This window comes from Gadus macrocephalus, chromosome 8 (assembly GCF_031168955.1).
Source record: "Gadus macrocephalus chromosome 8, ASM3116895v1".
Taxonomy (NCBI): Eukaryota; Metazoa; Chordata; class Actinopteri; order Gadiformes; family Gadidae; genus Gadus; species Gadus macrocephalus.
Window position 1 is genome coordinate 1371275 of NC_082389.1, and position 23698 is coordinate 1394972.

At 45.2% G+C, this 23698-nt stretch overlaps 1 protein-coding gene across 1 annotated transcript in view; it reads right to left on the minus strand.

The window, feature by feature from the left end:
- Window positions 1-23698, minus strand: part of ak5 (adenylate kinase 5) — a 50493-nt gene that overhangs the window by 14328 nt on the left and 12467 nt on the right. The window contains exons 5-9 of the mRNA XM_060058146.1: window positions 20656-20847; window positions 12938-13028; window positions 10590-10666; window positions 3488-3557; window positions 2122-2169 (exon numbers count right to left, since the gene is read on the minus strand). Coding sequence (XP_059914129.1) covers window positions 2122-2169; window positions 3488-3557; window positions 10590-10666; window positions 12938-13028; window positions 20656-20847 — 478 coding nt within the window. The remainder of the gene's footprint in view (window positions 1-2121; window positions 2170-3487; window positions 3558-10589; window positions 10667-12937; window positions 13029-20655; window positions 20848-23698) is intronic.

Below are 23698 nucleotides of genomic sequence, written 5' to 3' on the forward strand. Positions count from 1 at the left end.
TCATAGAAACTGTCACACACGTCACCGCTCATGAACCAATGAAAAGCGAGGAGGCGTCCAACACAAAGAACATGCATTTCTATTATTAAACATGATCGACGGAGGGGTCCCCAAAGCGATGTAAACCGATGCATCACGGCCCCCACAGCTCCACCCATCGATCGTAGAAACCTGTATGTTCACGCACGTATCTAGCAGGGCTCTGACGCACATGGCCGCAGCATGTATAGCAGGGGCGCTGAACGGGGCTGACGTCTAATCGTCTGATCTCAGTACCGACACGCGCTCACAGATGGTGTTGACTTTCGGGCACAGTCATCGTCGGTCTCAATCGGCCGCTGGAGACAATGTGGCCCGGTTTTCAGAGCGCACTCTGCCATCATTTGTGTGGGCGGACGGAATACGGGATGAATGTCGATCGTTCCACCACTTTTTTGGATGGTGCAAAGTGCGAAAACGACAGCAGCCAGCTGTGGGTTATGAACGCCTGAAACGAGGGCAGCAGGAACGTGATGATATCGTGTCGGTAGACGTGATACGTGGATACTGGCTTTGTTCGATTAGGATTGGGAAATAAAATGACAGATTGAACAGATTTGGTTTTGGATTGCTTCATACTTGCAAATGGGCATAATGAGCCAACATGGTGAAAATGAGTTAATTTGTTTTATATGTTAAGCAGCAATCTAAGCATTTCAGGAAACAGGCTCTGTTTTGTGCACTCTGGACCATTTCCAGTCACAGTGATCCAAATGCTAGAGAGGGTCTGACATACACAGTTCATTGAACTTTTATGAGTCATCATGCCTAATAACTAGACCATTCGGCCAGGGTCCAAAGCAGTCTGCTGATCTTCCAAAGAGCACCACACCGTTTTATTCAGCCTTTATCTGACCGGGAGAGTCCCACTTAGATTAAGAATCCATTTTTCGTAGTAAACCTGGCCAAGACACGCATCATCATGAATACGAAACAAACAAGTACAGAGAGCAGACACAAAGGAGAGTAAATTAAACAGAACTAAGAAAAAACTATAATAGGGAACTCATTTAAAAAAGAGACATTTCTAGGAGTAAAGGGAGTTTAGCGATCTCAGAGCTGCACATCTCTCCAGCCCAGGGATTCCTTCTACCTCTACAGATGAGTCATTCAGGTCAGTCCTGGCTTCCAGAATACTCCAGTGGATCAGCTTCTGTGTGTGTGTGTGTGTGTGTGTGTGTGTGTGTGTGTGTGTGTGTGTGTGTGTGTGTGTGTGTGTGTGTGTGTGTGTGTGTGTGTGTGTGTGTGTGTGTGTGTGTGTGTGTGTGTGTGTGTTGCTAATGATGTTCCAAACGACCTCCTCAAGAGACGCGGGATTCATCCCTGGTTTATTGTTGACACATAATTAGAGTTAATGTTGTTTTTTTCTGCACTAAAGAACAAAGTAATGCTATGCTCTGAAGGTGTCCTTGATTCTGTGTCAGCACCAACCACCAGTCTCTGTGAATTCAACGCTCTTTCAAAAGAAGTGACTTAAGTTATGCACCGCATGTTTCCACTGCACAAACAATTTCAATTCATGCCAAGTTCAAACACACATCGAGTATCACAGTGTCTCCTGAAAAACAACACAGCGCGAAATTCACCTTCCCTCGCCCACTCTCGCCCTCTCACACACACACACACACACACACACACACACACACACACACACACACACACACACACACACACACACACACACACACACACACGTCGCAAGAAGTCAACTGCTTTGTAAGACTCCTCTTTTATAATTGTATTGTGCGCCCTTTGTGTAAACAGACTTTTTGAATCTTGGTACGATGTAGATTCCAGACCGGTTGTTTAACTGATCTCTGTGAACAGGGTCATATATTACCCAGAAAAATCACAGGTGATTTAAATTCAATCAATCCCATCATCACTTCCAGCTAAGTCGTCTCCAGTGTGCAGGACAATCATAGGACAAAGGACAATCTGTCCTGGTTACTACGTCGTGTTCACTATATAGGGGTAGGCACTTAGGGCACAAGTGAGCCAATTCAAACATGGTCGTAGAAGCCGGTATGAATGACCTGTTTGAGAGCGTCTGTGAGTGTGTGTCGTGGTGGATGTGCATACCTATCATGAAGATGACTTTTGGTTTCCTGACGTCTGTGCAGTCGGAACCTATCAGAGAGGAGAAGAGATGAGCAATATGCACGCACAAATACACACACACACACAGACAAGCAGAGACCCCCCCTTGCGCGGTAAAATATCCCCCCTTACGTGCTTAAGTGCGTCGCCCAAAATTCCTGACTATGCGACTAAAACACTACGGCCCTACGCAGCTCGCAAAGACTGTGATTGGCCAGCTAACCACATCCTTTCAGGAGTCTCACATTTCCGGTTTTACAGCAACCTTAACATCGTTCAGAGTGTGGAAAAAGACCGCTAACCTAAACTTAGCTACTGCTACTCTCGTCGAAAATACTGGAAGTGCATAAATATAAACAAGCCAGCGATTTCCACTTCCACGCCCACAGATTCGTTCGTTGCTCCCCCTACTGTTCTGGCGGAGAATCCCCTTGCAACACGCGCAATCCTTAAGGAACCTTAAAGGAACCGTAAATCAAAACTTGTCTAAAACAAGTCCCTTGTGTAAATTACGTGCTTACGTCTCTGCGTCTAAAACGACCCTAAATCGGCCTTTAGTGTCTTGTTTCTTACAACGCTGTTAATAATACAATATATTTTAAATCAATAATTATGTTTCTTTGTTTATCTTCCCTGTAGCCCCCCTGTCAAGGTTGTTGACATAGAAACATGGTCGCGGAGTATTGTCGAGTCTGGAAATTCCTCCCATTTCGATTTCTTTGATTGTTTTCAGCTGTGGTGATAAATGTGTGCACTGAACGCTAATGTCATTCGCTGGTGGCGTGAATGTTGGTGGTGTCAGCACAGCAACCATTAACATAACATTTGGTTCTGGGCCAGAGAACACATACAAAACATAACCGCACATTCTGCGTTAGCCAATCAATGCTGCTGGGACCGATTCCAATGATTGGCCTCCATGCCCCACTCACACCTGTTGGTGAGTGTGGTGCCCTTTAACCCTCCCCGGGTGAGAGGGTCCATCCCCACTGCCAATGCCCAAGATGCACTTAGGATAAACGCTTGCAAAAAATTGTAGAACAAATAATTCCATTATTTATATATTTCTTACAGAGACGTGAGCTAGACGCAACATGATACCTGATGGAAACTTTCCAGAGAGGGAAGTGTTGGCTGAACATATGGGATTGGTGCATGTGTGTGTACATTTGGTTTGCCAAGTGTGCACGTTACACACACACACACACACACACACACACACACACACACACACACACACACACACACACACACACACACACACACACACACACACACACACACACACACACACGCACACGCACACGCACGCCGCAGACACGCATCAACGGTAATCTCAAACACTCACTCTCTGCTGTTGCCTCACTGTAACCAATCTCCTCCACCTCCTCTTCCTCCTCCTCTTCCTCCTCCTCTCCCTCCTCATCCACCTGCCCACAGAGAGAAAGGAGAGAACGTCAAGGCTGAGGAAACGAGATAAGAGGCAACCACACAGAACAAGTGTGTGCAACGGGGTCTTGTAGGAGGGCGAGTGAAACAGGAGGTGGCTGGTTCTCAGAGCGAGGGACAGTGTTTGTCGACATCCCACCTGTAAAGCCTTCCCGCGGTAAACAAGGAGGCTTATGAAGGAAGGCTTCAGCACAGCGAGCCTCCTCACTGCTGTCAGGTGGGAGAGCGGGGTCGGAGAATCACAGAGCGGGGGAACCCAACATATCGACAGAGAGGAGACTTTAATATCCTGCGTCGATATCTGGCAGGGAGGGAAGCGGTTCATCATGAAGTGATACTCCTTATTTGATCTATGAGCTCTACTGGTTTTGTTTGGACCATTAGTCGATTGTTGTATATTTCTGGAGGGCGTGAGCTGTGGTTGTTACAGAGTGGATTATATATTTCCCACACAATGTATTAAACTATATTTCACTGTGGAGCAATATTTCACTGTATTAATGTTAATTAATGATGCCTGGTTAAACTCTACAGATGTTAATTTGCTCCGGGCTGTCTCTGCTGCGTCATATTTTATTTTTTGCGCTGTCCCTGTTTGAATAAACAAATAAATAATAAGGCAGAAGATAACTGTGGAAGCCTACAGAGACCTTTAAGGACCTTTAATGCAGTCCAGTCCAACGTTACAGGAGGTTTTAAGAGGTGGCTTGTTATGTGTGTGTTTGAGACTTGCCCTGCTCGATAATACAACGTTCGACCCGCACAGTGTCTTAACACGAAGCACTTCTCGTTGTTTTAACACTTACACAGCGAGGGAGAGGGAAAGAGAGGGGGAGGGAGAGAGTGGGAGAGAAAGAAAGAGAGAGAGCGAGGGTGAGGGAGGGTGAGGGAGAGAACGAGAACATTTTTATCGGCTTAATGTCCAACGTTAAACAACACTATCATAACCCAGAGCATATAAGGAGCAGGTGAAACCAGACTGATGTAAAGCTGTGAAAGCCATTTGTTAGACAGTAGGATGTTGACTGAATAAGTCAATTGATTCTCTCCATGGCTTCTAGCCATCTAGTTATGGTCCCCCCGCCGTGCAGAGTAAACAGCCCAGTGGATTGTCTGCCGACTTTGGACGTGCATTCACCTCAAAAACCTTGTCCCATCTCCGTCTTCTGCTTTGAATAGAAAAGGGAAAGCTGGTTCAGCCATCGGCTTGTGAACAATTGGCGCTATTGTTCCTTGCGCCCTCCTTTATTTGAATGTTTTCATACCGATAATGATTTGATAAGCCCTTTTCCCAGAGGGAGACTGTGTATCACAGCAGTCGATCATAACAGTGATAATAGGTCTTCTCTTTTCATGTGCCCGGGAACGGGAAGAAGGCTTATCTTACCCGGTACATCAAAGGAGCATCAAAGAGCCGTTATATAGTGTGAAGAGGATACATAACTGTGTTTGTTCTATGACGACTCTGAAAACGTTCGGGAGGCACTGGAGCCTCTATTATGCTCAATCTTCTCTACCTGTGTATAGCATGTTGACCGAGTCAACATGTCAGCAACATGTCAACAACCCCCGAGCCCCGGCGATGAGTGTAGCGAATAATAATAATAATAATAATACATTTAATTTAGAGGCGCCTTTCAAGACACCCAAGGTCACCTTACAGAGCATATAGTCATCATTCAAAACTATGTAAAACAGACTAGGAATAAAAGGAAAACAGAGGTTAAACATGAAGAATAATAATAATTAATAACACTCAAAGACGCCTAAAGTGAAGGGGGGACCTCACTAACCACCACCAATATGTAGCACCCACTTGGGTGATGCACGGCAGCCAATCGGTGCCAGAACGCTCACTACACACCAGCTTGAGGTGGAGAGTTGGGGATGAGGTGGAGAGTGAGGGAATAGAACATATTTAAACACTATCGACCATATTTAAACACTGTCGATCACATTTAAACAATATCGACCACATGTAAACACTATCGACCACATTTAAACACTATCGACCATATTTAAACACTATGGACCACATTTAAACAATATCGACCACATGTAAACACTATCGACCACATTTAAACACTATCGACCATATTTAAACACTATGGACCACATGTAAACCCTATCGACCACATGTAAACCCTATCGACCACACGTAAACCCTATCGCCCACATTTAAACACTATCGCCCACATTTAAACACTATGGACCACATGTAAACCCTATCGACCACATGTAAACACTATCGCCCACATTTAAACACTATCACCCACATTTAAACACTATGGACCACACGTAAACCCTATCGACCACATTTAAACACTATCGCCCACATTTAAACACTATCGCCCACATTTAAACACTATGGACCACATTTAAACACTATGGACCACATGTAAACCCTATCGACCACATGTAAACCCTATCGACCATATATAAACACTATCGACCACATTTAAACATGTAAACCCTATCGACCACAATTAAACCCTATCGACCACATTTAAACCCTATCGACCACATTTAAAAAACAACACTATAATAAACACTAACACTAATAAAAACAACAACAAATAAACACTATCGACCACATTTAAACATGTAAACCCTATCATGCGGTAAGATGCGGATGAAACAGCAGCTCCAGAACCTGAAGTTTAACCACAGAGCCTATGGTGCCATATGTGAACTAAAGCGAGTGTACTCCAATAATTGAAATGGTTGTCTCTTTGATTAAATAGTTTTTGAAGCTCAGCATTACCTCCTACTTTTTTGTTTTTTTTGCTCCCCCCTCCCGCCCTGCTGGAAGGGGGGAGCCTTTCAAAGAACGTATCCTAAGTATTTCCTACATAAAGAATTGCCCACGTTAGGATGCATGCCCCCGGCGGGGGTTGCATTGCAGCCTCTTTAGAAGGAGCGCATGAATATCTAGCAGGCCTTGTAGCGCACAAGTTACTGCGGATGGGGAATAGGGGATGATTGCCTCCATCGGATAACTCACCATAATGGAGGCGTTGTGACCATGTGGGAACACATTAGGTGACGTCACAACAGAAGGGCATTATATTGATGGGAAGCTCCTCGTACCTGATTCACCTGGGGGGATAGAAAAGCACCTGGACTAGCACCTGGGTGTTAATCCACTAACCAATTATCCCTTGGGTGGAGCGGGGGGGAGGTGGAGCCATGCTAAAGTGGATGAAGGGAAAAGGACTTTGACGTCATCTTACTGGGTGTCACTTCATCATTCAGGGACAATGGACTGCACATGTTCACATCATGAGTGTGTGCTTGTGAAGATTGGCAAAGCACTCTCAACAAGGTGATAAGCCTCAATGTGGGCCGCTAAGCCACCTGTGCATTGATAGCAGATATTATTATATGGATATGGAATAACTAGTTAATACATGGAAGGATTTGCTGATACATAACACATATTAATTTAATGGGACTGGACACACTCTTATTGGCAGAATGTTCATGTTAGTCATTTTTTCATAAAGAGCAGTTTTCTTTTGGAATACTGCGTGCTCCAAATCAACAATAGGAAGCAAACCAAAAACAATGCATTGTGGGTTTAATATACTCTTGGGCCACACACTAGAAATAATTTACATATTCAGACAGGTTCACATTAACTTTCGGAGATTAAAATGGGTCGCAGTCAGACGTGTTGTAATCAGGAGTGGACGCACTAATAAACATTTTGTCATAATACTATATAACTCAATTACTTTAGATTACCAATTAAAATTTTGCAGGAAAACCAAAGCAAAATAAATAAGGCACGATCGCACACGGTTGGCGTTTTTTGCTCTGTTATTATTATGGTCTGCAACAAGGAGGTGATATTAGCTGCCCTCGGCTGTCCTGTCAAGTGGCCTCGACCGCGAGCTGTTTGTTGACAACGTTTAGTTCACCTCACAACGCCCAGCGTGGACACTAACCAAACCGGAGGAGGACGCAGCAAAGAATCAACCTCACCCCTGCGTCGGAGCGAGTCTATCGAATTATACGTCGGCGCAGGTGGCCTGGTCACCCGTGGCAACCGGGTCAGAGGTGAAGAGCTCTGTGATGAAACTGTGACCCTGAACCACTTTGACTCGAAAACCACGCAAATGACCTATGACCCGTACCGACCGGAGTGACCAACTCTGCCAAGAGCTTAACTGTGTGTTGGGATAAAAAACAGCCGTGCAGGTTCAGGCAGAGTAAACTGGGCATGCCTTGGAGCCAAGGAGGAGGTAAGACACACAAGATAACACAGTTCACCTGGGGAAACCGCCGAATGAATCTCATTTCAATGAATCTCTTATATAACCTATAACCTATAATCTTTTTCACCTTATCATTATTTGCGATAGTCAGACTTGTTCACAAAACATTATTTAGACTAGAGGCATCTGGTGCGCTGCTGAACGTGTGAGACGCCCTGGAGGGACGGGGAAGCTGAGGCAGACTCTGACAGGCGCCGGTATGTGGCCACACCTAACTCCCCTAGGGACGAACGAGGCTGGAGATAGAGAGAGAGAGGGCGACAGAGAGAGAGATAGAGACAGACAGGGAGAGAGAGAAAGAGAGAGAGAGAGAGAGAGAGAGAGAGAGAGAGAGAGAGAGAGAGAGAGAGAGAGAGAGAGAGAGAGGGGGCGACAGAGAGAGAGAGAGAGAGGGCGACAGAGAGAGAGAGAGAGAGAGAGAGAGAGACAGAGCGAGATAGAAACAGATAGGGAGAGAGAGAAAGAGAGAGAGAGAGACAGAGAGAGAGAAAGAGAGAGAGATAAACAAAGATAACGAGAAGGAAAATAAAACCAAGAATGATAGATTGTAATGGTATCCTCAGGTAATTAAAAAGCGCTCGTCAGGCGTGTCATTAGGACCCAGCAGTGGCGCATTAACCCAGCCTCCTGCTTCGTGACTCACAAGAGTTAATTTCCTCCGCGCAGCTCGTAGGTAATACAATCTCTACCCGGAGTCTGAAGGTGATGCACTGTGGCGTTGGGATTGGCATCTTGCGCAGCGGCGTGCCTGAGTGGTCCAAAGTGTGGGCAACGTGGAACCCCACCCCGCCGTCATCTCCCGGCCCATTGTGTCAGACTGCCCACGGACATGCCCCACCGAGTCCCCAATCTTCTCCGATCAAACCAGCAGCAGAACCCGTGATTGGGGAGTTGGCGGGGGGGGGGGCAGTGCCCCGCCTTCTCCCACACGCTCTCTCCGTCTCTCGTCCACTTTGGTGTGGGCCACCTCTGTCGGCCATTGTGCTAACATCGTTTGTAGTGGTCCAGCGGTTGGAAGACCCAACAGGGTCCCTGCCAAAGTGGACAACCCAGGAGAGGTTTGTGCTCTCAGGGGCCTGAAAACACACAACGCTATCCGATATCGTTGTGGGTGCCTGCCAGGGTGTCGCTCTGCTTGCTATGCATGCTTTGATTCCTTCATTCGTCAGACACAACAGTGTCTCGATTCAAAGAGTCAAATAGCTGACAATACTGACGGTGCGACCTTAAGGGGTCTGCACACCGCCCAGACTCAAACCAACGGCCAACAACATTCGTAAATTGCATTGAAAACTGGAGAAGAAGAATACGGTCAACACAGCAGTGTGTACGTTCTGCGCTTGCGCGAGATGCAATGAGTCTCCTTTACATTGGGTGGCGCTAGTCTCATGGTGAGAGTCCGCCTCTACCACACACTGTGCTGATTCGCACAACCAATTGTTGTTCCCGAACTCGTCCGAGTCTCCCCAAACGTTTCAGATGGCCAACGGTTGGGCCAGTGTGTAGCAGCCTTTATTGGTCTCGGTTCTGCCCGGCACAATTCCCTTTTGTTTGCTTGAACGAGAACCCATTCTGGAAACCCGACGTGCAGTTTTGTCAGCTAAACCTAAACCATAAAGGATGGATCAAACGTATGAAAGCGTGATGTTTCCCTCCAGCCACACAAGCCTCTTTCATTGCTCTCTCTGTAGGCCAAAGCCTCTTGATGAGGCTCGGACACTATATGCTTAAGGGCAGTGGCATCTCTGACACCGCTTCATGATACACATGACCCGCGTGCTCGAGGAACGAGGAGGAAGAGACACGCAGTGCAGCAGATGCTGCCCAGAAGAGGCTCGTAAGTGTGTATCTTCTCCGGGAAAGCTCCCAGATGTGACATCCGGGCCCGACTCCGGGCTATGGCTCCCATGTGTGATTTGTGTAACTATAGGACACTAAAATGTATCAGCACTAATAAGGATCTTAGGTTAAACCCTGGCAGCCATGGCAACTGTGGTAAGGCAAGGTTACATTGTATTCAGAGCATTCCTTCCAAAGTCAGATGTACTTCAAATTAAAAGCGGCCAATTAGCACGGGACAAAAGGTGATGTAATATGATCTGACGCTTGGATTTGATTTGATTGGATCAAGGACTGGTGACAGAACACACGCGCCAGCTGTGGGTGAGGCTGTGAGCAGGTCACAGCCTTTTCATGAGCAGGGGAAACACGATATGATTGAAGTGTTAAGCCACCGCATTAAGGGATGGTAGCACAGATTAGGGTTGGATGCATATTTTATCATCTTATTAAATGCGTGAATTATATAACTGTTTAAAAATGATCAAACAGGTTTGTGTGGCTTCAGATCAAGGACAACATTTCCAGAAACATTGAGGTTGACATAAAAGTATCGAGGTTATACTGTAGTGTAAGTGTCTGTCTACGGAAAAGGCTCACACACTATGATATTAAGTTTACCCTTCTTCCATACTCTTATAACTCATAACTTTCATCAAGATTTCAATCTTGGCGTCAGAGAGGTAGCGTGCATATTTCTAATCGGTGGTCCAATATCGGAGATTCAGCACGGACATGCAGGCTAAACATCCTTATCGTGCGTGCATTTTTTTGACGGGCTTAGATTGCATTGGATGAAAGCATCGGTACAAAGTAGGAGAAGCTTCAGTGCCTTATCCACTGTGTCCCTACCTGAGGACTAGCAGTAGCTGACGGTCTTACCTCCCCATCGTACTTGCAAGGAGCATCTGGCAGACTGTTGGGTTCGCCCAGTAGGCTGAGATCCAGTTCACTGGGCCCTGGAGACCAAAGACAACCACAGCAGCAGAGTAGCACGCGTCAGACCTTCACATGGTGTACAGATGGAAAAACGGTCGCTGGGAAGGTAGGACTCAAGCAATCATTCAACTCGGCCTGAGACTAATGATCATAAAGGCCGGGGCTTATTATCACAGGCCCCTGACAGCCAAAGACACCAGATTCTTTCTCTTTTTTGTCAGAGCATTTGATTTATCGATCGCTGTCCGGCATTTCAAGGCTTCTAAAAATAATTGCCTGCTCTAGCTTTGATTGAATATATTTATATTATGTATGAGGATTTCTATTTGATTTCCGGACCAAAAAAATCAAGCCTCTTTTCATGGTGTTTTCTGTTCTGCAGTATTTATGTATTTTCTCTGTTCATCCAAGGTCAAACAAAGGGAGCTAATGGGGCACCCTGTTGTGATGTTCCATTAAAGAGCGTGCATGAACAGTTTCAAATGCTAGCAGGCCATCAGCCAAATGCTCTCTGCAGCTCACTGTTACTCTCTGTTGCGCTCAATCAGCTCCAATCATTTCCTTACTTAGGTAAAACTGTATCTAATGAATTGGTGCGCTGAAATCCTGTTTTTAGATAGAAACATTAGGGTCGTAAAAGGCTGTTTGTGTTTTGTGCTATGTTTAAGACATTATGGTATTATGCGCTCAGCATGCAGAAAGTTACGTAAACAAATAAAACATTTAATATTCAGAATAAAGCACTGAAAATAGATGCTGTATGTTGTGCATCAACGGTGGATATAGCCGGCAGAACTTGCTTCATCAACAAACATTAAATAGACATAATTGCTGCTTACCCAAAACATTCCACATTAATATTTTTGCTCAAGTTTCTAAAGATATATGTTTCGGGCTTGGGAAATGTACGTGTTGCAATTCATTTTTAATTATTTAGTGCATAAAAAACCTTCGGAATATCAAAGTACAGGAACAGGAATCTTCTTCTTCATTCGGCAAAAACAGAAAATAATGTGATTAGTAGCTAAACTGAACTACTACTTAGCTTCTATACTTAATGCTGAAACTGAATAGATTACGTGTTGGCAAATAAGTGCGAAGCGCTCCACTTTTTTGCGCTGTTTAGCATCTTCTGCGATAAATACTTGACTTTCAACTGGTTCTATTTTGATTTCCCGAGAAACATTTCAACCTGCTTTTGGTGTTTTGGTTGCTAGGGCAACAAAGGCACAAGTAAGACATGTCCAACTATTTTTAATAAACATGAACAAATATTAATTTATTTGTTACATATAGATGAAGAAGCTAGAATAGGGAGTGGTATAATATGCCAACACTTCGAGTGACACATTTCCCTTCTTCAATAATGTATTTTATCATTCGTTTGTAATATAAATCCCCTTAAACGTAAAATTGGATCACTTTCAGCATTTCTTTGCTTTAAATCCCCCTTAATTCAAAGGATAACCTTCCTTATGTTGATTCAAGTTATCTGTCTGCCTCCCACCCACATGTCTTGACATCTGCTGTAGCCACCTGGAGCTGCTTTACAGTCAGTCTGGGACCGAAGGGGTTCTCATATTGAACGTTTCTTCAACCCTGGCTTTAATAAAATCTCTCATGCAAAACATAAACACACAAACACATGTCACGAAAACTCACGCAAACACACACCACACACACACACACACACACACACACACACACACACACACACACACACACACACACACACACACACACACACACACACACACACACACACACATACAGGCATGTCATACCTGAAGGAGGACACACGACTCTCTGATGGTTTATGGAGACACTGCTTCTACTATGAAATGCTAACTATAATGCTAAAAACTATGAATCTAGAATTGTTTAAATATATTAAATATACATTATTTATCAGACAACTTTTATAATAACCCCATAATAATATTTGATCTACACTTTTAATAAATATCCAGTGAAGTAATGTAATCAGAATTAAGTTCTTAATTTAACACAGAAGAAAAAGGCCAAAGGACAAAAACTGATTCCCACCACAACACAAACATGTAGAACGAAGAACTAAAGAGGGCCCCGATACAATGTCCCTGTTGCAGGTGTGAGGAGTTATTGCGCGTTTGTCAGTATGTTTTAAGTAAACACAACTTTAAAATAGACACAGCCAATACTTGCCGCCAAATAACCAAAATACAATCACTCTTTTGCTCACCTCCTAATTTTGCATGTGAGTGTTTGTATACAGTATATTTGTGTAAACAACTGTATTCATTTACACTCACCTGCTACCCGTGATTTGAAAGGGAAAAGTTTGCTGTCCAAAGTCATGCTGATGTCACTGAAAACCTCCTCCTCATCTCGATCAGCATCGAACTGAAAAGAAGAAATATTTATCAGCTGCCACTCTCTGTCAAAACACATTGAAGGGGGAGACTAACCCAAAAAGGAAAGAAAACAACTTATATATTATGTAATGTTTTACTGAAACGTATAGATTGAAAGTAATCCCTGTTTAGAGTCAAATGAATTCAGTTTCAAGCTTACTTAAGATCTAGTGGCAGGGGTAAATTCGTGGTTATGGGATGTAAAGGTTAAAAAGAGACAAATCAATAATTGTCTTGATAATAACACTTTTCTCTCCGTCTGTGAGACAAGGCATTGATTGCTCGTCCCAAAACAAAGTCAATTCGCCAAGGGAGGGGGGTGGGGGGAGGGGGGGTGGGGGGGGTTAGTCCGAACCACACTGCTGCAGCCCCCGTCCACCCGTTACTATGGCAACAGGCTATGAAAAGGCCCCCACTGTCTGCTGTGTTGTGGGTACCAACCTGAGTGAGGTAAAAGGATTAATCCTTCACTCAACAACATCGTCATTTTAAGTTCCCCACTGTCTCTGGAACTTAAAACAACTTTTTACGATACTCCCTATTTATTTGATGTACACTTTATATAATTATATATATATATATATATATATATATATATATATATATCAAAGTAATATATATATATATATATATATATATATTAATGGAAGTAATGGAATTGGAGTAAAGTGGAATTTTGTAATGAATAAAAAATGGTTACACAGTCGACTGAAGATCCAGATCCCTACTACAACGTAAACATGTTAAAACAAAGGACTAAAAACTTCACACGGTATACGATGTCCCTGATGCGCGTGGCAGGTGTGAGGGGATGTCCCTGATGCGCGTGGCAGGTGTGAGGGGACATTCGGAGTGGCCAGTTGGTTTGAGCAACGGAAAATGAAAGAATGAGAGATAGGGTGCATAAATGCATGAAATCTTCATATTATTCCCGTTCATAAATATTAAAAAGGCCAGTATTTGACATTGAAGTAATAAATGAGTGAGCAGATCCTTGGAAAACGGTTTGTTTTGAAAGAGGCTGGTATGAGGCAAACAGGACCAAACTATTTTTATTTCACAGAATAAGACTTTCCATTTCTCCCGTAATGAGCGGATAGCCTGTGCATGAATGTGTGTGTGGGTGTGTGGTTTTTGTGTCTGTGTTGGCATCTAAATGTCTGACGTACTGTGACTCAGAAAAACTAATTCAATTGGACAAACATGGCAAACTAAAGACGACAACGGAAGACATTTAAAAGTAAGCGAATATGAATAATTGAGCTTTTCACAGAGAGGGCTGGGGCGGATAGACTTTCCATCATGAGATGTGACATTTGGAATGAAAGCCTTTCATCTGATCGGGTTTTGTCAGAAGACCCGCTGGAACCGTAGAATATTTCTAACCAATTAGGGAAGAAAATACATTCGGTTATTCAGGGTTTTGAGGAATGGACAGCACAGCAGGAGTACAATGTTACAATGTGTCAGCACATGGCATTATCCTGCATTATAAGTATTCCTATTCAGGCATTGTCATGGAGAGCCTGATCTAATGTCACTGGAGGAAGCTAATGGTTCCTTTTGTGAGGTTGTTTTTCGCGATATAATTGTGGACTTTCCTGGTTAAATAAAGGTTAAAAAAATAAATAAAAAAATGGAAGTATGATGGATAATGTGCATGTGTGTCTTCGCTTTATTTTGGTCTGGTCTACAGATAAATTACAGTTAAATGCAAAGGATGAAATAGAAGACGAGTGATTGGCCAGATCTGTGGGTTGCTGGGAGAACCTAGTTAAAGACCCTGTATTTAATGAATGCTGCAAACCTTGCCCCTGGGTTGTGATCCCAGCTATTAACATCAAGCCCTTCTCCAAGCCTCTTATGTCTGGGAATGCTTCAATAGCCCATTTTAATTGTGGTGTTATCAAAGAGGCAGCACATTATTCATTCCCCCAAAGTGTGTATTTGACAGTTGTGTCGGACCCCCTATAATTAACCCCACCTGGGTATTTGGATTGTGAAATTGCCAAATTGGGGAGTTTAGCTCGTGTCTTGTTTTATATTTCGAAATTAGTTCTATATGCACGAGCCGTAAAGGAATTCAGTTTCAGAAGCAAGATCCTTTGAAGGCATATTGAACAGCTCCATTTAATTAAAAGTGTCACATCAACGTTAACACCACCACCCCCACCTCCGCGTTTCTGTAGCCCGATATGATTGGATGATCCTGGAGACCTTGCCCTCAGCTAAAGGTTAAATTGTTCCCTGCATTATATTTGACATTTCATACCATCTCTAGATAAGTCACAATTCCCCCATCCCTCCTCTCGCAAACACACACACACACAGACACAGTCATGGATGTAACGGCTTGACGAATGAAAGCAGGGTCTCTTCTGGTTCAGATGTCTTCAGCGTGCTTGAATCCAACCCACTACGCTCTACGTTTGAGGAACTCCCGCCCCTCAGAATCACGCCGTTATTTTGGGAGCCATTGTCTGCTATTGCAAGGACCAGGCCAAGCCATGGATAGTGCAGATGGCATTGAAAGGTGATCCGTTCTATTTTTCGAGGTGGCTTTGCCATGTGTGTAGCCCACATTTTCACTGTGCACAGAGTGCTGTGAGGTTGTTAAATGCTTGAATAAAAGCAGAGATACATGGCAAGGCAAGAGTTAGCGGCAGGTGATGCTACTAACTACTAACACATTGTTTAGCACTGGTTTGATCCCATCAAAAACCACCGAGGGCAATGAACCGTGTTTCACCGGAGATGGCGTTGCTCATATGCAATGGTTCTTCCTGGGTCGATATTTGTTATATTCACGTCAGATGTGTAGAGGATCCGTGTTTGGATGTCAGAAGGGAGGAAAGTGATTTATTTTATAACTGTATTTGCTCATTAGCCCTTTGAGAATGTAATGGTGATTAAAGGCTATACAACTAAAATGTAATTGAATTGAATTGGATCGGAAGGGCTGGGAGAGACAGTTTCCTTTTAATATCTAAAATCCTCTTTGAAATCCTTTAGAAAGGCATCCCTTAGTCTGGCCTTCCTCTCATTTCCTCTCCCCAGCTGCTGAAGGCTGTGAGAAGTTGTGTTAAGACTTCGCTCTGTCGGACGAGCAGCACAGACAATCCTCAGGGCCAAAGTAGCGACGGTGAAATTGTTTCCCTACAGGCGCACATCTCGGGGCAACAATGCCAGATTGTAAAGAGTTTAGAAGGTGCAGCATCATTCTACTCAGAGGAAAAGGAAACAATTCAAACATTCCCTATAAATCGTAGGAGCAACTCAGCCAATGGCCTTGAGTCCTGGGCGCAGTGGTGCCCATGGTTCCGGGTTCGAGGGCTGAGATCCATTATTGGTTCTGTGTGAAGGAGGCTTTTTTTTTTTTTTTTTTTTTTAGTTTTGTTTGTTCATACAATCAGTATAGTATGTGTGAACAGGTGACGTCGTCTTAGTCATAGAACATAGAAGCGGAACCATGAAAATAAAATAACAACAGCAGTAATAATAATAGTGGCAAATAAAATAGCTTGAATTAAAAAATTGAATCAAATTAAATGTATAAGAAACGTAATAAAAATAATCTGAAGGAAGCTCAAGTTCTGCCGAGGCCTGGGATTCTATCGAGTAGCAGCGCTGACGTCACCCCCACCGTTGGCCCTCGTTGATGTCATTAGCAGTCTAATGATCTGTTGAGGCAGCCGTGCCCTGAACTGTAATCGTAACCACCGGGGCGTCGTTAGGCCACAGAGAGACGCAGAGGGAGGTCTGCCGTGTGGCGGCGTTGGCGGCAGCCTCGTCATAGGTGTAGCAGACGTCACACGCAGACGTATATCAAACAGCCACGCGCCACCCGTTCACCAGCCAAGCGACGTTCGAGGCGATGCAAAATTTAATTTAAAAAGTAATTGGCCGACTGTATACGACTTTACTAAACAAATAAAAAAAACAATTAATGCACGCACACACACACTGTACGCACATCAGTACATGCAGTACATACATGGCTGCGGCACAAGCACCGTGAGAGCAGGTCAGGTCACCAACAACTCATCCCAGCTGCTGCTCATCATCTATTGAATGAGGTCCTTCTCTGAAGGAAGGGGGACTTTATTTATATTGCACCCTTCAAAAACAAGGCCATTCACAGAAAAGCGCTCTACTTTGCTTGATTCCATCCATGAATAGATAAATACGAATGGCGGGGCAAGTATTCGTTTTATAAAAACTTCCCGATTGCGATACAGTCAAAGAGCTGGCGGGATGTAGCCTTTGATGTAACAGCGATCTTATTTATAGACAATATAAAGCTGCCAGCCAGCCCATAAAGAGCAAACTATTGACGCCATCAGATTAACTAACTGCCAGGTCTTTGTTGCCGAGTATTGTAATGTATTCCTGTCAAACTTGATCTTGAACGGCCCCCTGGGCTCTAGGGAAATACAGTAACACCCCCACTTCTATCTTTTACCATTTCGATATTTCTTACATTCCATGATTCCGTCTGAATCTCCACTATTAGTATACTGCATAGTATGTAAGAGTAGTATGTAATATGTCCAAAATACTATTAACACATCGTGTGCAAAACACAGTGTACTAAAAGCACCTGGAAAGCTCCCGGTGAAACGAGGTGCACTGTTGAGCGCAGAGCGTTTATCCACTTCGACCCACTTGTTGTTTCAGTTCCACTTTAAAAAACAATGTTTCTCGAAACCAGCTTTTGTTGGAGGGCATGCCGCCTGTTGGTCGATATCCCAAACCTCTTGTGATCCTCTCGATGCACACGGTGGACACGGCCGTCGAGTGGAGGTCTCCTGGGGTCCACAGAGGACGCTCAGAGCCAAGTCGACAGGCTCAGTTCAAGCTGATGTGTAGCCACGTATAGGAGGACAGGTGAGTGTGAGTGCGCTGGGCCGGAAAGATCTTAAGTGGGGTGTTTGTGTATACGTGCGTGAATGTCAGCGAATTTCCAAGTTCTCAGTTGCAAAGTGTTTCTTGGGAGAGACGTGGTGAATAAATACATGATGTTTTCAAGCTCAAAAAATTATCGTTTGAATGATTCGTGATTTCAACATTGACCAAAATAATCGGGATTTTGATTTTTTCCATAATTAAGCAGCCCTAGTAATTTGAACTAAACAAACTAAACTAAATGGACACGGCAGCAGCAGCATGCAAGGCAGGTTGAGAGCATTGTTAGAAAGCCATACGATCCAGCAGCCATGTCAGAGGAACAACTGAGAGCACATCAGCTTACAGGTCCTTATTTTGAGACCCCAGTAGTCATCGAAAAACGCAGTGCTCTAGATTGCTGGAACCCTTCCACCAGACCCTGCGATGGGTAATAAATAACTATATTAGTCTAAAACAGAAATGGGAGGTAGGAATGGGCTCACAGTGTTTATCATGGCCCAACGCCTTCTTGCATGGAACCTTCCGATAGATTACGCTCCACGTCAACAGACGTGAGCTAATGTTTCTGGCTAAGGCATGGCTGGAGCCAGATACGACCACTGCGACAGCTGTCGTTGAGACATTTATATTGGATATCTGAGGGCGCTGCCATATGAGGCTAAAGACGTCGGGCACCGGCACAGCCTCACAAGAGTCGGTAGAATCAGATGAAAGGTATCAGTCTGACGTAGATATGCTTCATGCTCAAACACGTGGCCGTTACCCCGGCCCTAACCACCCCCATTATTCATGAGCCAAGAGGGAGACTATTTTACCGCCAGCGCAGAACAGAAGATGCTCAGGCAGAAGTAGGTCACATCTCCTGTCAGTGTTTCTAAACGGATGAGGAATGAAGCAGCACAATCCTCAAATGGCCAACAAGTACATTCATTCGCACCCTTGATGGTGAAACTAAGGCTTCCAAGCAGGCGATCTGCCCAAGATGTAAAAGCCTTGATGGGTAAAGGGAATATAATTACTTTATCTACAAGTCAGAAACTTTCCAGAGGTTCAACAACCGCTTCCTTGGATCATGTTATCTATTTTCCAGACGGAGAAAGTCCCTTGAGGCTGGTACAAATCATGTTGGATTCCCTGCAGGAAGCAGGTCTAGGGGTCAAAGATCATCCTGTTCATGACTGACCTAGACCGGTCACAAAGAGGCAGGTCAAGTCATTTCTGAGCCTGGCTATCAAACCTAAAAAATGAAAACACAAAGCCTACAAGGTGTGGGTACTGCGTGGTGCCCTAAAAAAAACCAGGTTAGAACACCAGAAATGGAACATCATAGTGATGCGATTAACAAGATGAACGTGAGAGAGGTGAGCGAACAAGCAATCTTGAAAGTCCGCGGGAGAGGGGACCAAAGCGGAGAGCAAGAGAGACAAGAAGAGGCGTTTTTTCCTCCCCAGCAAACGCACGCAAGGCGCGAGAGCCCAGAAGAAAACAAACGGACGAATAACAGAAACACCAAGTGGGGGGAAAAACCAAGTGGTCAAAAGTTGACCGTGACCGGCAAGGAACATAGCAGCTCCGTATCTATCGCTCATGTTCCGCACAGAGGGCCATAAGGACGGTCGTGGCGTGCCGAGGGACGTGTGGGAGGGACTCTGCGTTAATGTGTTGTTTACTTTGCAAGTGTTAGCTTCTCTGCTCTCTGCTGGCAGCAGGACGCGGTACATTCAACGGGAATGGAGACACCCCCGCCCTGCCCCCCCCCGGCGCCATTCGCACACTGCAGCGACACATCCCAAGGCTCTTTGGACGTCTACCCTTTAACAGGTTTAGATCATCGTTCGGGAGACGCCCCGACCGTTGCAAAAATAATAGTTTATTTTCTTTGTGGTCTGAAAAGTAAATCGTTTTTTTTTGTTCACTGGCGATGTGGCGCCACGTTCGATACTGACCTAGATCCATGGGAGCACACACCAGAGGAGCTGACGAGGGCAGCCTCTCGGCTTGGATGAGGGACGGCTGGGACAGTGGCAGGGGACTCACACCTTATTAGCGGATGCACCGTCATGCTCAGCCAGTCTACTCAGCACTCGCGAGTGTGCAGCGAGCACTCTGTCGCCACTCTCCTCACTGTGCTCGAGGTGTGGGGAAGCTGTTAGCCACCAGCCGTGCTCCTGTCTGAGCACTCTGCAGCCGCGGCAGAGACTCTGTGTTTACTTTTGTTTAGCTTTGTGTGTATTCTGCATGAACCACACCTCCAACACAATGTACTTGACTACACTGGGAGGTGTGTGTGTGTGTGTGTGTGTGTGTGTGTGTGTGTGTGTGTGTACACAAACACGCTCAAGCACACTGATACGCTAAGTACACAAACAGACGCAGACAAACAGCCACACACACACACACACACAAACATTTACCCCCACCCACACCCACACACTCACACACACAAACACACACACCCACACACACACACACACACATACACACACACACACACACACACACACCCAGAAGCACACCCACCAACCAATATACTCAAACACACCAGACACACACACACACACACACACACACACACACACACACACACACACACACACACACACACACACACACACACACACACACACACAGATACACACGACCCCGCCCTTGCGCCTAAACACACACAGTCAGGTTCTGTTGTTTCTTCCCGGTCCGGAGGCGGTTACCGTGGCGATGGGCCCCCGCTCCTGGAAGTACTTGACCAGGGGGATGGTGTTCTGCTTGAAGTTGGTGAGGCGCCGCTCCGTGGCCTTGGGGTTGTCGTCGGGGCGACCCTGCAGCTCCGCCCGGCGCTCCAGACGCTCCTTCAGGCGGTGGTTGGCGCAGGCCAGGAACACCACCAGGTCGGGGGTGCAGATCTGCAGGGGAGGGGGGAGGGGGGGGGGGGGGGGGGGGGGGGGGGGGGGGGGGGGGCGTTGAGAACGGGCCCTCTTATGAGGACGCTCTCTAGTCTAGGAAACGCTTCAAGGTCAAGGACACTTTTTTGACATTTTTTGACACGTTTATTGAGATAAACGTTCTTAGTAAGACTGTATTTGGGAGAGAGAGAGAGAGAGAGAGAGAGAGAGAGAGAGAGAGAGCGAGGAGGGAGGAACATCAATTGAGAGATAAAGAGAGAGAGATCTAGACTGAGAGAGAGAGAGGCTGCTCTTAGAATTAATTCAAGAGAGTGTAGTAAAGAGAGACGACAAACATTGACAAAGTCAATGGAGAAATTAGTCAAATCGCCAAAACTTTCGACAAAAACATAACAGATATTTTCAGGGCATTTCACATATAACGGCTCTGTCATTCCTAGCATATTACACTCAAATGTTAGCTCTTAAATCTTCCCTACCGCCACCTTTAATTAGCTGTCCTCTCATAGTCATTGGCTGCTCCATCATTCTTTTCTGTATGCCATCAAGTAAGACCCTGAATTTGGCGTTCGAATGCACATTAATGTGATGACTAATGCAGTTGTATTGCAGAGATCTCAAAATATCAAGCAGCAGTGACACCTACATATCAATACTTATGTTTGCAAAGCTCCTTGATATGATTTTTTATACAAGGTCTGTCAATGCAGGACTGTCTGACAGAACATGTCATGCTGAATCACAGTCTCTCTACAAAGGTTACCTAAAGGTCAAAATACAAGACGTCTTGCATCTGCAAAACTGCAGCGTGGAACCGATCTCAGCCGACAGCCCTATGTGTGCCCGATGTGACTTTCAGAAACAGACTCGTCGGCTTGGGGAGTTCAGTCAAGGGACAGCTTTGGCTAATGAGTTGTAAAGATCATCAGTAGTGTCTCAAATATCACAATTAACCATTAAACCAATAATCCAAGTAACAAACTTGACAAGAGCGCTCAGCGTCCGCTGCTGCTATTCTTCATACGATGCGCAATTATTGCATTGGAACCAAAAAATCAAGGGGCATGCCATATGATTATTCTGCATTGCTCTGCAACGATGCAATGGCTCAGCTGTAAAAATGGAGGATCAGCTCAGGATATGAAATGCGTTCTTGATCTTAATATAACTCGTCGGATGAATGTCAGAGTGACGCAGATGTAATTTGTGAAGGGCCATTGCTCTTAACTCTAAAACCCCGTGTTAATGTCGGAGTCCCACTGGGTATTTATAACCCTGCTGAGCTAAATGGGGGACAGAATGTGCACCAATAGGAAGTCATCGGCTTCAACAACAAACAACGGGGCCCCGGCCAGAGTAGAAAGGCTGCGTTCTGATTGAGCTTGTTTTGATGTAACTTCTCGAGCAGCTTAATAGCGAGCCGTCGCCGGGGAACAGAGGGGCTCTAAGTGAAGCCCATTCCCCCGAATGGAGCCTTCGATCAACAGGCGTCCCCCGGTCGCCATTCATCTGCCTCGCTGACAATGTGGCCCATCTGAACGTTCATTGTTATCTCTGCACACAGTTGGCCCTCGCTCATTAAAATGCCAAGACCACCGAGGCAACGGACTATATTCGATCTGACTCCAACCCCCCCCCCACCCCCCCCCCCCCCCCCCCCCCATCTTAACCCAAACCTAAAAATAGCAGCTGAATGACGTTGTTTTTGTTGCCTTACACTCCTGCTGTATTCTGTGCTCGAGATCTGTGTCGTGCTAACCCAAAGTTCCTGTTCCATAGCTACCAGTAACTCTTGCGAATAGCCCCCCCCCCCCCCCCCCCCCCCCCCCCCCCCCCACACACACACACACACACAGGTACAAGCTCCCATGGGGATCACGACCCGGTTTTCTTCCTGCTCTCGACACCAGCCAGGCCCCCCGTTTGTCTGATGGAACATGGTTAAGACCTCGGCCGCCAGATGCCCCCGTTGTATCACAGGTTGACATGGGGATCATTCCTGGGCAATTAGCAGCTTTGGTGGCTCTGTCACACTCATTTGTACCGGCTGCCAAATTTGTACCGGGCGCGTCATCAATACGTAATCCATTCCAAACCTGCCCGGCAACAGATGATCGCGTCGTCCGTTGCCTGCGCAACGGACAATCACGTCGAATGACGTGAAAGGTTCACGAACATTCGCGAACCTTCTATCTAGCGATCCGTATCTGTATTGTGCTATTTCGTCCTTGACCTGCTTTTAAACACTCAGTTTACTTGCTAAATTTGATTAAACAATGAAATACAATACAAATATAAAGTAAAAACAAGTGTTATCTAGCGATCCGTTTTCTGTATTATGTTATTTCGTCTTTGGCAACATGAGCGCGAATGTTTTTTGAAACCTGCCCGGCAACGGACGACGCGATCATCTGTTGCAGGCAGGTTTGGAATGGATTACGTATGGATGACGCGCCCGGTACAAATTTGGCAGCAGGTACAAATTGAGTGTGACAGCTCCGTTGAATCACTGCAGGTGTCTACCTCTCTGGCCGTTTGCCGCACCCAGTAGAAGGACCAGCACTTCCTCCCACAGCGACCCAACACGTCATCGAAACATTAACATCCTCGTGAGCAACATGGGTTTTTAGGTAATAACTTTTATAACATATCTTACATTCTTATTGTATCGTAACGTGACAACGCAATCAAACTGCACAGGAGTTTGGGGAGGTAAACTCAAAACCACTTTCAACACATTGTGTGTTGTGCTTTGTTACAAAGGAAAAGGCCAACTCATACCTCAGTGCGATTAACATCAATGCTAAAATACATCATAGGAAATTAGATAAGTGCGTTAGTGTATTGTACC